General features: G+C 42.9%; 1 protein-coding gene across 10 annotated transcripts in view; it reads left to right on the plus strand.

Moving 5' to 3' along the window:
* DYSF (dysferlin) overlaps positions 1-16,027 on the plus strand; it is a 794,684-nt gene that overhangs the window by 304,169 nt on the left and 474,488 nt on the right. For all 10 annotated transcript variants that reach the window (XM_069205583.1, XM_069205587.1, XM_069205579.1 and 7 more), the window contains exons 7-10: positions 875-1,003; positions 3,177-3,239; positions 3,592-3,642; positions 4,825-4,855. In XM_069205583.1, the coding sequence (XP_069061684.1) occupies positions 875-1,003; positions 3,177-3,239; positions 3,592-3,642; positions 4,825-4,855 (274 nt within the window). The remainder of the gene's footprint in view (positions 1-874; positions 1,004-3,176; positions 3,240-3,591; positions 3,643-4,824; positions 4,856-16,027) is intronic.

Consider the following 16,027-nt stretch of genomic DNA (forward strand, 5'->3'; position numbering starts at 1 on the left):
TTGGATGCAGTATTTGGACGATCCAACAGTAAATTATGCTGCAAGGTAGTAAATGCTGAAGCCAAATCTGTTTATTGGCTAAATTAATTTAAAATTGTGTTCCACTGGCTCTAATCTATACTTTACAGAGAAGGTCATGTAAAAATACAATAAAGCTTGATTTGATTCCAGTTAGGAGTTACTTCAAGTGCCGAGAGAGCTATAAATGTACCACAAGTGGTACTTTTTTGTATATTAAATCAAGGACTAAGATAACTGTGGCTGAGTGCAAACTCCCCTACTAGACTGGTGTCGCACCAAGTCAATAAGTAAACACAGTTTACAGTTTTGTAGGGAGCTACTAATCAACAAACAGACACAGTTTCTTCCAATCTAACCATGTTTATTGAAATCATTTACATTAAAATTCTGCATTTCAATGACAATTACTTCCAATGAGGTTTCCCATCTACATCTCATAGAAAAATTGGAAGCAATTGTTATTGGAATGTCATAAGTGAATGGAATTTTTTTTAAATAAATGTGGTTAGAATTTGAAGAAACTTTGTCCATTTGTCGATTAGTAGCTCCCTATGAAACTTCAAACTGTGTACTTTTTATGTAATCATGGCTCTGGCCCTAGCACATGAACTCTGATGCCCACTAGAGAAATACTGAAACAAGTAATACATTACAACATACAGCCTGGTTTATCAAATCTTATCCTGGTTTTAAACAACACAAGCGTATTCTTCTGCATCCGTGAGTAGCGTTTCTCCACAAAAGTCCCTTCACATCTATACTCTGCTTTCCGACACACCCTTCTCCTGGTATAATTCAGATATAAATTTAGCTTTTCACTTCTTTTCCCTGAACTTTGTTTACTTTTTCACAGATCCGGATCCGAGTGATAGAAGGAAGACAAGTCCCAGGCACAAATGTGAAACCCGTGGTGAAGGTGACCGTGGCCGGACAAACGAAGCGAACACGAATACGCAAAGGGAACAGCCCCTTCTTTGACGAGGTAAGATCCTGGCACAAAGTCCGTGTTTAAAGGAGGTATAACATTTATCCATATTGTATCATGGTTCAGTTATGGATGCAGATTTGCCAAGAGTTTTTCCATTTGCCAAGTTCTTCAACACAACAATATATTTTGATTTGCCTGGAAATAAAATAGTGCTCCACAGCTTTGCCACCTGCAATGTTCAAGTAAAAATGGTTCTATGGGACAGGACTTAACAATGACAATGTACTTTTCAAATTGACAAATGCAGACATCTTCTCTGTACTATTATGATACTATGACTATGGGCTTGATTTAGAGTTTGGCAGGTCAAACGTAATGGATATCCCTTCCGCCTTTTTTCAAGTGAATTATATCCTATGGCACTTGTAACACGGAGGTTGGGATAGTCGTCAAGTTTGTGACAGAGTAACCCTCCCGCCAGACTCTTAATCAGGCTGTATATCTACACCGGTAAGTATTTATATGGAAGAACAGATTTACTTATTGCTAACAATGCATGTACTTACCTTTATTGACATGATGTTAGTCAATGTTGTGGAGTCAATATTGTTGCAGGCCAATATTTCCACCGTGATATCGAGCCCCTCCCCCAACACCACTTACAGTTAGTAATGTAATTGTTTTCTTGCTAAACTCATGTAAAAGATGTTTGAGTACCAAATCACAAATCTGCCTGTAGGAATATCGCCAGCAGAATGGTTGACAAAGATTCTACTCCACTCTGTACCTAAAACTGGTTTATATTAGTACGTCTGATTTTCACATCAACCAGGCACTTTATTTACTTGCTTTCTTCCCAAACGCTGCTATAGCGGCTTAGGAAAATATGAGCACTGTGGATTCTCGAAGCCAAGGGTCTCCCACATACAGTACACAAAATCTCCATAATGCCTGACTTTTTTTGGATAGACATTAAACTAACACACCCGCTTGTAAGATGCTCCAATTTCATTTGCAAATTTTATGTTCTTCTTGTGCCTAATATAAAGCCAGGAAGGTATCCTTTCCTGGGGCTTTAAACTTAATCAGAAGAATGATTAAAGTTCATACTCTATAAACAATCAGTTCAGCATTTTTTCATATAAATGGTATCTAGAAAAACACTTTATATTTACATAAATTATTTCTATGATTTCTTTCTGAACCCTTCTACAGCTGCATAACAAAATAGGCCTCCTGTGGATGTGTAAAGTACCCTTAAGTACTGAAGATATGACACCCACTCTTTCAGGAAAGTAGAGCGACAGATTTTTCAGAAGGATTGACTCTATAAATGTATTGTACCCTGATGTAGTAGCCATATGCGTTACAATTTGCAGTCAACTGAAGAATATTCCGCCACTTGCGTCTCAGGTGTGCTCATTGATCAAAATACAGTATTCTCAAAGAAGCACTTATTAGAAATGTTAACTTTATTTAAATATAGAATGTATTGATATAAAAACTTTGGATTAATATTTAAGAGCAGATAGTGTCCATTTTGTCCAAAAATGTGTCCACAAAATGGCAAAGCGCTGAACCTTATAAATCTTAGCTCGGCACTGCTTAGTGTGTTCTACACATATGATACCATCAAGAAGCCATCTTTTTGTGGATAGCGCTGTACGTCAGCCGCCTGCAGCGGCCATGATGTGGGAGTAGCCCAGGTTCATTTTCCTACTCTCAAATGAAATTAAACTGGCTGCAAAAAAGGAATTGTCTGTGCTAGGACTTGTTCTATGATTGTGAGTACTAGGACCATTACCTTGTATTATGAGTCATCCATTTGATGGAACACAGACTCTCAAGGACAGAGCCATGTCAACCACATGACAGAAGACTGACAGACGGACAGAAGTGCAGACTGACAGAATTGCAGGTCTAAGTTTGAGATCTGAGCCTGACCCGGAAGTGGCTAAACATGGCCTCTTTACAGTCCTTAAAACTGGGCTGAGGGATTCCAAAGAGATACTTTTTTTAATGCACTGTGTGTAGATTTTAGTGCTTGATGTGCTATATGGCCTTTTTTGTTGGGGTTAAACATTTTCTTTTTTTTTGTTGCAAAGGAGCACGATTACCTCATTAAAAGGGTACTCAAAATACCTGACCTGGAAATATCTAGATTTTACAGTAAAAGTAAAAACAGCACAAATGGCTCTCGTTAACTAACATTCATTTCTTTTAACAGACGTTTTTCTTCAACTTTTTTGAATCACCAGCTGAGCTGTTTGATGAGCCGATATTTATTACAGTAAGTATACATTGTGTTTATGCTGCAATTGTTATTGTTGTGGTCTGCAATGCTTATGGAAACTGAAAACTTAAGTGTGTGCTATGTGTCGGTGTATATGTGTGTGCATGTGCACATGTGTGTTTTGTGCTTTTGTATGTGCGAGAATGTGTGTATGTGTGCATGTGTACATGTAGATGGATGGGTATTATGCATGTGTGTATACTTGTGTGCGCATGTGTGGTATGTCTACTTGTGAGTGTGTGGGTGTGTGGACCTTTGTTGTGTTATGTGCAGAGACGATCCACAGAGTCGATGCATTATTATGGCATGGTATATGTTTATTTAATAGATGTATCATTTCCCCCCGCAGATGTTTGATTCTCGCTCCCTTAGAACAGATGCTGTGCTTGGAGAGTTTAGGGTAAGTGAATTATTACAATTTTAGCTACGGTTTAGCGGAACTTTGAAACCTGGATTCAGCTCCCTAGATAATTTTGCAAATGTGGAAGGAGGTCCCCCAACAAAGGAGTATGAATGTTCTTTCCCCTCATACTTGTCCTTTGCTGCTGTTTGGATTATATCTTCATTAAAAGGTTCTGTAAAATGCGCAAACTCGGTCCAACCATAATGCTCCAGGGCGTATGATCAAGATTTGTTCATGTGTTAAATATTTTCATGTGTCCTTTGTATCATCCTCATCAGACATATTTCTAATGATTGAGAGCCTGATAAAAAAGCATACATTGTTTGATCCCTGGAAAGGGCCCCTGCAGACCCTCCATCCCACCCTCGGTTGTCTGTGTACTTCCTCAAGCCCCTTCCGCCTGCCCTCCATTGTCTGTGCGCGGGACATCAACCTCCCACCATCCCTCCAATGTCTGCATGCTTGCCCTAGTACCTCCCACCCACCATCAGTGGCGTAGCGTGGGGGGTGCAGGGGGGGCCGGCCGCACCGGGCGCAACATCTTGGAAGAGACTAAATCCACGGGTTAGGGGGCGCAAATTACTTGCCTTGCCCCGGGTGCTGACAACCCACGCTACGCCACTGCCCACCATCCTTAGTACACAACTAAAAATAATAAAAAAACACTATGACACGGCCGGTGCCAAATCAGTTTTTTTAAAAGAAAAAAAGCGTGTTAGTGTTGGCCACATCATAGTGCTTTTAAAAAAATATATATATCGTAGCCATGCTGCACAGCTGCCACATGAATACAAATCATTGCCAAAGCTAATAGCACTCATAGGTGAGACTTATTGCTTTTGCCAATACTTTATTTTTAAAAAACTGCAAGCCTGTCTCTTAAGGGTAGGGGAGCTGCAATCAGAAACAAAAAACTGTCCTGATGTAAATCACATTGGGTGGAACATGCAGCCATCCCCAGTTTCTCTGTGTGGGTCCCCAAATGCCCACAGCCCACATCTTTAGAAATGATGGCACATGCATATGTATAGGATATCAATTCATCAGAGCAGAAATATCAGAATCTCAGACTGTCTTAATGTGCCATTTTTCTGAGAACACAACAGTGATGTGTTATGTTGCATCAGTAACCAGCCTATTGAAGGCAAAGGTTCATTGCATTTATTTTAATTTTCACAGATGGATGTTGGAACAATTTATGCTGAACCAAGTGAGTAAAGTCATATCATTTTATTGTTGTTATGATATTAGGGATGCAATGTTGAAGACAAACAAATGCATTTATCTGTGAAATTTGTAGAGCGTTCACTTTAAACTGAAGTACACCTTTGTGCCTCAACATGGCCTGGAGCATCTCATGGGATAATGAATTGACGTTCAGTGCTCCAGGTAACAGTGCACATCATCTGCCCAAGTGCTCGCCATACTTTGATCACAAGGCAGTGTTTCAGGTCTTTGTTGCTCCCACTACACTGTCATAAAACAGCTGCCTTAGCTTGCCTGATGGAACCTCCTTCCCTGGTGAGAATCCAGTAAGGTTAAGACACACTAGCAAGGCCAAGTCTTCAACAGTTTCATGAAGAGAAGGAGGTTTCACCAGGTGTACTGTATTACAGGTTGTACCAGGTGTACTGTATTACAGATTGTAGCAGGGGTGCTGTATTACAGGTTTTACGAGGTGTACTGTATTACAGGTTGTACCAGGTGTACTGTATTACATGTTTCACCAAGTGTACTGTCTTAAAGGTTGTACCAGGTGTACTGTATTACAGGTTGTACCAGGTGTACTGTACTTCAGGTGTTACGAGGTGTACTGTATTACAGATTGTACCAGGTGTACTGTATTACATGTTTCACCAAGTGTACTGTCTTACAGGTTGTACCAGGTGTACTGTATTACAGGTTGTACCAGGTGTACTGTATTACAGGGTTTACCAGGTGTACTGTATTACATGTTTCACCAAGTGTACTGTCTTATAGGTTGTACCAGGTGTACTGTATTACAGGTTGTACCAGGTGTACTGTATTACAGGTTGTACCAGGTGTACTGTATTACATGTTTCACCAAGTGTACTGTCTTACAGGTTGTACCAGGTGTACTGTAGTACTGTATTACAGGTTGTACCAGGTGTACTGTATTACAGATTGTACCAGGTGTACTGTACTTCAGGTGTTACGAGGTGTACTGTATTACAGGTTGTACCAGGTGTTCTATATTACAGGTTTTACCAGGTGTACTGTATTACATGTTTCACCAAGTGTACTGTCTTACAGGTTGTACCAGGTGTACTGTATTACAGGTTGTACCAGGTGTACTGTATTACAGGTTTTACCAGGTGTACTGTATTACAGGTTGTACCAGGTGTACTGTATTACATGTTTCACCAAGTGTACTGTCTTACAGGTTGTACCAGGTGTACTGTAGTACTGTATTACAGGTTGTACCAGGTGTACTGTATTACAGATTGTACCAGGTGTACTGTACTTCAGGTGTTACGAGGTGTACTGTATTACAGGTTGTACCAGGTGTTCTATATTACAGGTTGTACCAGGTGTACTGTATTACATGTTTCACCAAGTGTACTGTCTTAAAGGTTGTACCAGGTGTACTGTATTACAGGTTGTACCAGGTGTACTGTACTTCAGGTGTTACGAGGTGTACTGTATTACAGGTTGTACCAGGTGTACTGTATTACAGATTGTACCAGGTGTACTGTATTACATGTTTCACCAAGTGTACTGTCTTACAGGTTGTACCAGGTGTACTGTATTACAGGTTGTACCAGGTGTACTGTATTACAGGGTTTACCAGGTGTACTGTATTACATGTTTCACCAAGTGTACTGTCTTATAGGTTGTACCAGGTGTACTGTATTACAGGTTGTACCAGGTGTACTGTATTACAGGTTTTACCAGGTGTACTGTATTACAGGTTGTACCAGGTGTACTGTATTACATGTTTCACCAAGTGTACTGTCTTACAGGTTGTACCAGGTGTACTGTAGTACTGTATTACAGGTTGTACCAGGTGTACTGTATTACAGATTGTACCAGGTGTACTGTACTTCAGGTGTTACGAGGTGTACTGTATTACAGGTTGTACCATGTGTTCTATATTACAGGTTTTACCAGGTGTACTGTATTACATGTTTCACCAAGTGTACTGTCTTATAGGTTGTACCAGGTGTACTGTATTACAGGTTGTACCAGGTGTACTGTATTACAGGTTTTACCAGGTGTACTGTATTACAGGTTGTACCAGGTGTACTGTATTACATGTTTCACCAAGTGTACTGTCTTACAGGTTGTACCAGGTGTACTGTAGTACTGTATTACAGGTTGTACCAGGTGTACTGTATTACAGATTGTACCAGGTGTACTGTACTTCAGGTGTTACGAGGTGTACTGTATTACAGGTTGTACCAGGTGTTCTATATTACAGGTTTTACCAGGTGTGCTGTGTTACAGGTTTCACCTATTACCAGGTGTACTGTATTACTGTATTACACAATTGAGAAGCTATTACTGCTTTCCACATATGTCTTTTGAGTGCACATAGGTGGCGTGATGACTGGGAGCGTTTGATTCAGCTTCCCAGCAAGGACAGTAATTTTAATATATTAGCACAGAACCATCACACTGGTAACTGTATTGAGTTTATCACGAGGGACCAACTAAATTATTCACAATTCTGCTAGGTCACCTTTTTGTTAACCACGAGCCATGCAGGCCCACTCTGAAACTTTAGTCATAATGTAGAAACTGTTAAAGTTTTCTGTTTTTCTTATTGAAGTGTATTATTTGTACCCGGGGGCAACTCCTTTGCAATGACGAAAGAGAGTTGCCCCTCTGGCTAAGCCAGCAGCTGAAAAATAAAACAATAGCTTACTATTGTTTTATTTTTCAGCTGCTATCTCAGCCAGCAGCATGTGCAGGGAGGGGCGGTTTCAGCCATCAGCATGTGCAGGGAGGGGCGGGTTCAGCCATCAGCATGTGCAGGGAGGGGTGGGTTCAGCCAGCAACATGTGCAGGGAGAGGCGGGCTGGGCCATAGGAAGGGGGGGGTAGACGGTAGGGGGAGTGGAGTGCACTTAAGAGTGCACATGTGCTTGGCCGGCCATCTTAGGCCTGCCAAACACACATGCACACTTAGGTTTCTCAAGCTGCACAGACTCCGATGCAATGTCCGAGTGGCAGACCAAGCTACTCAGACCAATTCTGGCACTGCTCTCATGCTAGTTTTAGCATGAGAGCAGTTCCAGGATTGCATGGGTAGCCTGTGCTGGTGTGACACCAACACTATCTAGAGGGAACAGGAGCGAGGTGGCCAGTGGCAGAGATGTAAGTTTTTTTTTAATTGTTATTTTTTATTTTAACCCCTCCATCCCCCCCACCCGCCCCTCGAGATTTGCAGCTGCTGCCAATGTTTGTGCTTCAGTGAGAACTTAACTTCAGTCTGTAAACATCAAATCCCAGGTTTTCATTACATTGCTATTGGTTTTAAATGAGTATTCTTCCTCTATATTGAAAAGAGTATCTAAAAAATGCAAGGGCACATAGACCGAGCCCTAAACCAGGTTTTAGGTTCCTCAGAACTGGTGAATAGTTGCTACTGAAAGTACTCTAAAGGGTCAAATTATCAGATAAGTTGTAGTGGGAGATAGATGAAAGACAGACACTTACTTAATCAATAAATTTACTTTCAGGAGGAAACACCCATTTCTCTGCTGCGGTAGCAAACAGCTGCTGTGATACAACCATATTCACCAGTGGTGGGAAATCTAGAACTGGAATAATTGCATGCTCCCTCGCGTGTTAGAGATACTCTTTTCATATAACTGTGCTATTGAAAGGTTGTTGACAGTTGGCTCCTGAAGTCAGCAAAGTTCTTCCTCTCAAATGTTCTAATACACTGATTAGGAATTTTGGGACATTGAGAGCCTCCATTGAGAATGGACTTTATCCCTCCATGCAAGGTCTCAGTGACAGTGGGTGTTTTCGAAACAGTTTATTGCCCTGGTGATAGTCCTGGTCCTCCTTGTATAGAGACCCAAACGTTGACATATTGTAGTATGAACTGTGAACAATAACATCAAGTGACTACAGATATTACTTTTTGTATCAGCCAGCCTGTTCGAGTGTTTCATTTAATTGTATGTGCTATCTTGAATTGTGAATTGTGTGTGTGTGTGTGTACATAAACATAGGTTTTGGCACTTTATTTAATGGTAAGTCACCACATAAGTTGTCACAAAACATGTTATGCTTCCAAGTGCTATAACCTCTGGCCATGCATTAGATATTAAAGGTGGAGGTTTTAAACTTGGCGTTTATCTGTCCACACAATCTTACCACAATCTTACTTCCTCTCTAACAAAAGACCACCATACATTGCAGTGAATTCTGAAGATTCCATTTGTTGTCTTTCAGAATCACTTCTAGTGACACTCATACGGCTCCTAGGCCCCAACAAACACACACACAACTCTTTATTCTATATGTGTTAAGAGTGGAGATGGTAACCATAAGTTTGTAAATTCACACAGTCTCACCAAACAATAGAATTTAAGATGAAGCATTTTCATTTTGTTGTTATGCCATCTACAGCATCACATTGAGACAATACACAAGACATTGGTTGGAAGTTGTGGCTGCATAGCCCACCTCAACTGTTTCACAACAGGTTGTGTTAGTCTCTGAGTTTTGCATCATCACTAGGACATACATTCAGAAGTTAAGGGAATTTGTATGTTTTATCTCTGCTCATATTTTTGTAATGTTTGTATATAAACCAACATCTCTTAACAAGGGTGTTTTAGTAGAGATGCAATTGATGTAAAACAGATAGCAAGATAACAAGATAGATAGATAGGCAGATAGCTAGCTAGCTAGCTAGATAGATAGATAGATAGATGGATAGATAGATAGATAGATAGATAGATAGATAGATGGATAGATAGATAGATAGATAGATAGATAGATAGATAGATAGATAGATAGATAGATAGATAGATAGATAGATAGATAGCTAGCTAGCTAGCTAGATAGATAGATGGATAGATAGATAGATAGATAGATAGATAGATAGATAGATAGATAGATAGATAGATAGATGGATAGATGGATAGATAGATAGATAGATAGATAGATAGATAGATAGATAGATAGATAGATAGATAGATAGATAGGTAGGTATTTAACTTTAGGTACCCCCTGCATACTTATTACACTGTGGACAATCCCATAACATTTGCCAGTGCAGGATGGTAAAACGTGGAACTCAGCTAAACATCATGGGTCCTTCCTTGGATTTGCCCAGCTATACCACCACTGTTGATGCAAGGCTACACTCTTTCAAGACATGCTCAGCATGTGAGGATATAAACTTAAAGATAAATCATATTTTAAGTTAAAAATGTAGCACAATTAAATTGCAACTATGGATAAACACATTGCCAGATGCTCCTTCAATATGACTTTTAGTGGCTATTCTCTGATCTGTTATAACCAGTAATCATCCTACACCCCAAACCTAAAAGCATCTGATATGGACTTTTATCCCAATTCCTCATGGCCGCCTAACAGCAGAAGCGCAAGCTGGAGGGGTGCCCCCTTCAGCGAAGCCACCGGATTGATGAACTGCTACATTAATCATGTCTATAATGCATATGTTACCTCAAACTTTTATATAAAACAATGACATGCATACATACATAAATAATCTATTCCATGTCAAAGTATAAAATAACATAAGAACATACTTTCTGCATTGGCTGACAGCGTATCATTCAGGACTTTACATATGATAATGACTTAATTCTTGTTTTTTAACTGATTGTTTACAAGGATGAATAAACGTTAGATCAGAAGGCATTTAAGAGTTACGATATTAGTAGCTATGCATTCACTGAGTGCCAGTTCAGTTTACTTATTCAAATTTGGAGGTTGCTGAGTTAACAATAAAGTCTTGAAAGAGATTTGATCAGTTTGTTATAATAGAATATGTGTTTATTTGGGTCCATTCACCAAATTCTTAAAGCTCCACAAAGGCAGTGTGCCATATTTGAGGGTAAACTCATTGGAATACAATGAGAAAATGTTCATAATCAAGGCTACTTGAGAAAATTATTTCTTAGGTTTTTAGCATGTTCCGTAAATGAGCTACACACTAAGTACTCTGTACTCTAACATCATCAAAGAATTGTCTGGGAGATCTCCTGCTAGAAGAGATAAACATGTTGCCAAAAATGGGAGGTAGTAGTTTTCCAGCTTAGAAACATAAAAAGAAAAATATTAACAGCTGCCTTAAATGTATTGTATATGTTTCATGGTGATCAGGTTCCATACTTACTGTTCGATAAAGCGGTGAAGCTACCTTTCGTAGGTCGAGGGCGCAAGCGCTTCTTACCTGTTGTTAGAATTGTGAGGTTTTAACCACGCCCATCACTTTCACTCGTTCACTGGCTTGCCTTTCAAAAACCCCTTGATGTCATTGGTAAATGCTTTACATTTGTCCTGCCTTGAGGCTGCTTTGTTACCGCCTTGGTGACCGACAATTACACGATTGCTGATAATGCTTTACTATGAGCGGACAACTCTTTTATTTATTTTGTCTCTCCTCTTCATGTTCCATGGCGCTTTCAAGTCTTACACTGCTCAAACTTAATCGGCAGTATTGGAGCGTTTTGCATGACTACCAGTTACTTTACATTGTTTTAACTTTGGAGGCTTTACATAAGTACCAGCTACTTTATACAAGAACATATTGATTTTTTGTAGGCACGAGGCCCTCATTACGACATTGGCGGTTCAGCTCCGCCACGCTGGCAAAGCAGCCAGTTCACCGCCTGTAACACTAGGGTGGTCAGACCGCTGACAGTATTAGGAGCCTCCTTTCTGCCAGGGATTCCCTGGCGCCAACACCGCCAGGAAAGGATACTGGCAACAGGAATCTACATTCCTGTCGCCAGTATGCAACTCCCCCCAGCCCCTCCCACACAGCCACAGTCCCCCGTCAGCCCCTAGGGATCCACCCCCCCGTCAGCCCCTAGGGACCCACCCACCCCATCCAAACATGCACGCACCACACACACGCACTCACACACACATGCAATCATGTGACAAACACACACACTCGCACACCCCCACCATCCTAGCATTCACACACTCACAATCACACACATACACGCACACAAACCCCACCCCCCTCCAATCACACAAATGCACACACCCCATGCACACACACACCACTCATCACCCCCTCCCCCCTATCAGATGGGCACTTACCTTTTCACGGTGTGTAGGAAAGTACCATCTTGCCTGGCATGTTACCCCCATACTTCACTGTATATATGTTGCTTTAGTTGTATGTGTCACTGGGACCCTGCTCATAAGTGTGCCCTGTATGTGTTACCTGTGTTATGACTAACTGTCTCACTGGGGCTCTGCTAATCAGAACCTCAGTGGTTATGCTTTCTTATTTCTTTCCAAATTGTCACTAACAGGCTAGTGACCAATTTCACCAATTTACATTGGCTTACTGGAACACCCTTATAATTCCCTAGTATATGGTGCTGAGGTACCCAGGGTATTGGGGTTCCAGGAGATCCCTATGGGCTGCAGCATTTCTTTTGCCACACATAGGGAGCTCTGACAATTCTTACACAGGCCTGCCACTGCAGCCTGAGTGAAATAACGTCCACGTTATTTCACAGCCATTTACCACTGCACTTAAGTAACTTATAAGTCACCTATATGTCTAACCTTTACCTGGTAAAGGTTGGGTGCTAAGTTACTTAGTGTGTGGGCACCCTGGCACTAGCCAAGGTACCCCCACATTGTTCAGGGCAAATTCCCCGGACTTTGTGAGTGCGGGGACACCATTACACGCGTGCACTACACATAGGTCACTACCTATGTGTAGCTTCACAATGGTAACTCCGAACATGGCCATGTAACATGTCTAAGATCATGGAATTGCCCCCCCCAATGCCATCCTGGTATTGGGGAGACAATCCCATGATTCCCCGGGTCTCTAGCACAGACCCGGGTACTGCCAAACTGCCTTTTCAGGGGTTTCACTGCAGCTGCTGCCAACCCCTCAGACAGGTTTCCGCCCTCCTGGGGTCCAGCCAGGCTTGGCCCAGGAAGGCAGAACAAAGGACTTCCTCAGAGAGAGGGTGTTACACCCTCTCCCTTTGGAAAAAGGTGTTAAGGTAGGGGAGGAGTAGCCTCCCCCAGCCTCTGGAAATGCTTTCATGGGCACAGATGGTGCCCATTTCTGCATAAGCCAGTCTACACCGGTTCAGGGATCCCCCAGCCCTGCTCTGGCGCGAAACTGGACAAAGGAAAGGGGAGTGACCACTCCCCTGACCTGCACCTCCCCTGGGAGGTGCCCAGAGCTCCTCCAGTGTGCTCCAGACCTCTGCCATCTTGGAAACAGAGGTGCTGCTGGCACACTGGACTGCTCTGAGTGGCCAGGGCCAGCAGGTGACGTCAGAGACTCCTTCTGATAGGCTCTTACCTGTGTTGCTAGCCTATCCTCTCACCTAGGTAGCCAAACCTCCTTTTCTGGCTATTTAGGGTCTCTGCTTTGGGGAATTCCTTAGATAACGAATGCAAGAGCTCATCAGAGTTCCTCTGCATCTCTCTTTTCACCTTCTTCCAAGGAATCGACTGCTGACCGTGCTGGAAGCCTGCAAAACTGCAACAAAGTAGCAAAGACGACTACTGCGACCTTGTAACGCTGATCCTGCCGCCTTCTCGACTGTTTTCCTGGTGGTGCATGCTGTGGGGGTAGTCTGCCTCCTCTCTGCACTAGAAGCTCCGAAGAAATCTCCCGTGGGTCTACGGAATCTTCCCCCTGCAACCGCAGGCACCAAAGAACTGCATCACCGGTCCTCTGGGTCTCCTCTCAACACGACGAGCGAGGTCCCTTGAACTCAGCAACTCTGTCTAAGTGACTCCCACAGTCCAGTGACTCTTCAGTCCAAGTTTGGTGGAGGTAAGTCCTTGCCTCCCCACGCTAGACTGCATTGCTGGGAACCGCATGTTTTGCAGCTACTCCGGCTCCTCTGCACTCTTCCAGGATTTCCTTTGTGCACAGCCAAGCCTGGGTCCCCGGCACACTAACCTGCAGTGCACGACCTCCTGAGTTGTCCTCCGGCGTCGTGGGACCCTCTTTCGTGACTTCGGGTGAGCTCCGGTTCACTCCACTTCGTAGTGCCTGTTCTGGCACTTCTGCGGGTGCTGCTTGCTTCTGAGTGGGCTCCTTGTCTTGCTGGACGCCCCCTCTGTCTCCTCACGCAATTGGCAACATCCTGGTCCCTCCTGGGCCACAGCAGCATCCAAAAACCCTAACTGCGACCCTTGCAGCTAACAAGGCTTGTTTGCGGTCTTTCTGCACGGAAACACTTCTGCACGACTCTTCACGACGTGGGACATCCATCCTCCAAAGGGGAAGTTTCTAGCCCTTGTCGTTCTTGCAGAATCGACAGCTTCTACCATCTGGTGGCAGCTTCTTTGCACCCACAGCTGGCATTTCCTGGGCATCTGCCCACTCCCGACTTGATCGCGACTCTTGGACTTGGTCCCCTTGTTCCACAGGTACTCTCGTCAGGAAATCCATCGTTGTTGCATTGCTGGTGTTGTTGTTTCTGGCAGAATTCCCCTATCACGACTTCTGTGCTCTTTGGGGAACTTAGGTGCACTTTGCACCCACTTTTCAGGGTCTTGAGGTGGGCTATTTTTCTAACCCTCACTGTTTTCTTACAGTCCCAGAGACCCTCTACGAGGTCACATAGGTTTGGGGTCCATTCGTGGTTCGCATTCCACTTCTAGAGTATATGGTTTGTGTTGCCCCTATCCCTATGTGCCCCCATTGCATTCTATTGTGACTACACATTGTTTGCACTGTTTTCTATTGCTATTACTGCATATTTTGGTATTGTGTACATATATCTTGTGTATATTTGCTATCCTCATACTGAGGGTACTCACTGAGATACTTTGGCATATTGTCATAAAAATAAAGTACCTTTATTTTTAGCATATCTGTGTATTTTGTTTTCTTATGATATTGTGCAAGTGACACTAGTGGTACTGTAGGAGCTTCACTCGTCTCCTAGTTCAGCCTAAGCTGCTCTGCTAAGCTACCTTTTCTATCAGCCTAAGCTGCTAGACACCCCTCTACACTAATAAGGGATAACTGGACCTGGTGCAAGGTGTAAGTACCCCTTGGTACTCACTACAAGCCAGGCCAGCCTCCTACACGGTGGTCGTCCGGGAGGAGACGGGATCCTTGGGACCTGCTCCGCCACCTGCGCTCTGTCACCACAACACCGCCACGCCTATTACCAACTTGTAATAGGCGTGGCGGTGTTCTGATGACGTGGAGGTGCAAGTGGAGCAGCTGCCACTGCACCACCGACCGCCAGTATGGCTGTTGGTGGCTCTCAGCCCAAATTCCGGCGGAGAGCTGCCAGCAGTCATAATATAGAGGTCAGATGACTGCCATCCCTGGCGGTCTAGTCGCTGGCGGGACTTGGGCGGTCTAGGTTTTGGACCGCCCAAATCATAATGAGGACCTAAATGATGCTGAGCCGACAACGTGACTCGAACCCAAATCCTCAGTTCCAAAGTTGGCAGCTCTAGCCATTGTGCCACACCTTCTACCTCTCCGAGCAGCCTTCCGTGGAGCACATGAGGCACTCCAGCTCCTTAAATTGTTCCAGCACGGCACGCTGCGCTTTATGTTTATATATGGCGGCCACGCCATTACAATGTGCCCAAACCATTGAGTCCGGACGGAGAAACTACATTTCATTATTTTGCTTTGCTTACACTTTAAGAAACATTTAGCCATCGTATCGACAATTTAAGTGTAAAAGTAGGCACTTTCAACGAACTCCTTTACTGTTTTTTAGCTAACAAACCACAAAAAGCACAAAATCATTACGGGGTGTTTTCTAAAGCTATTAATCGAGCAATATTAAAATTATTACACACTTCTGGTGCATGTGTAGAATTATTTCATATTAACAGTAAACAGGTTATAGAGGTTCAGCAAAGCATTCACAATCAAGTTATTCCATGGCTGCCCTGGTGCCAAATGCTTTGAGCAATAGAAACTGAAGCTGAAGCTACACTGATTTCCTTCACTCACTCTTGCACAGGATGTACAATTGTATGTAAAGGATTTCTAGGCTGTTTTGTACAATAAAAGGCTTTCTTAAGGTATCACGTCACATGCAACCAACACTCAGAAGGGGGTGTGGACAAAGGCTTTAACGCCAGAATGGCTGGTAAAAAGCTACATTACATAAGAGCATATTCATTAGTTTGAGTATAGCTGCGCGCAAGCGCTGCTTTTCCGACGTGTTGAT

Source organism: Pleurodeles waltl, chromosome 1_2 (genome assembly GCF_031143425.1).
Source record: "Pleurodeles waltl isolate 20211129_DDA chromosome 1_2, aPleWal1.hap1.20221129, whole genome shotgun sequence".
NCBI classification, from domain to species: domain Eukaryota; kingdom Metazoa; phylum Chordata; class Amphibia; order Caudata; family Salamandridae; genus Pleurodeles; species Pleurodeles waltl.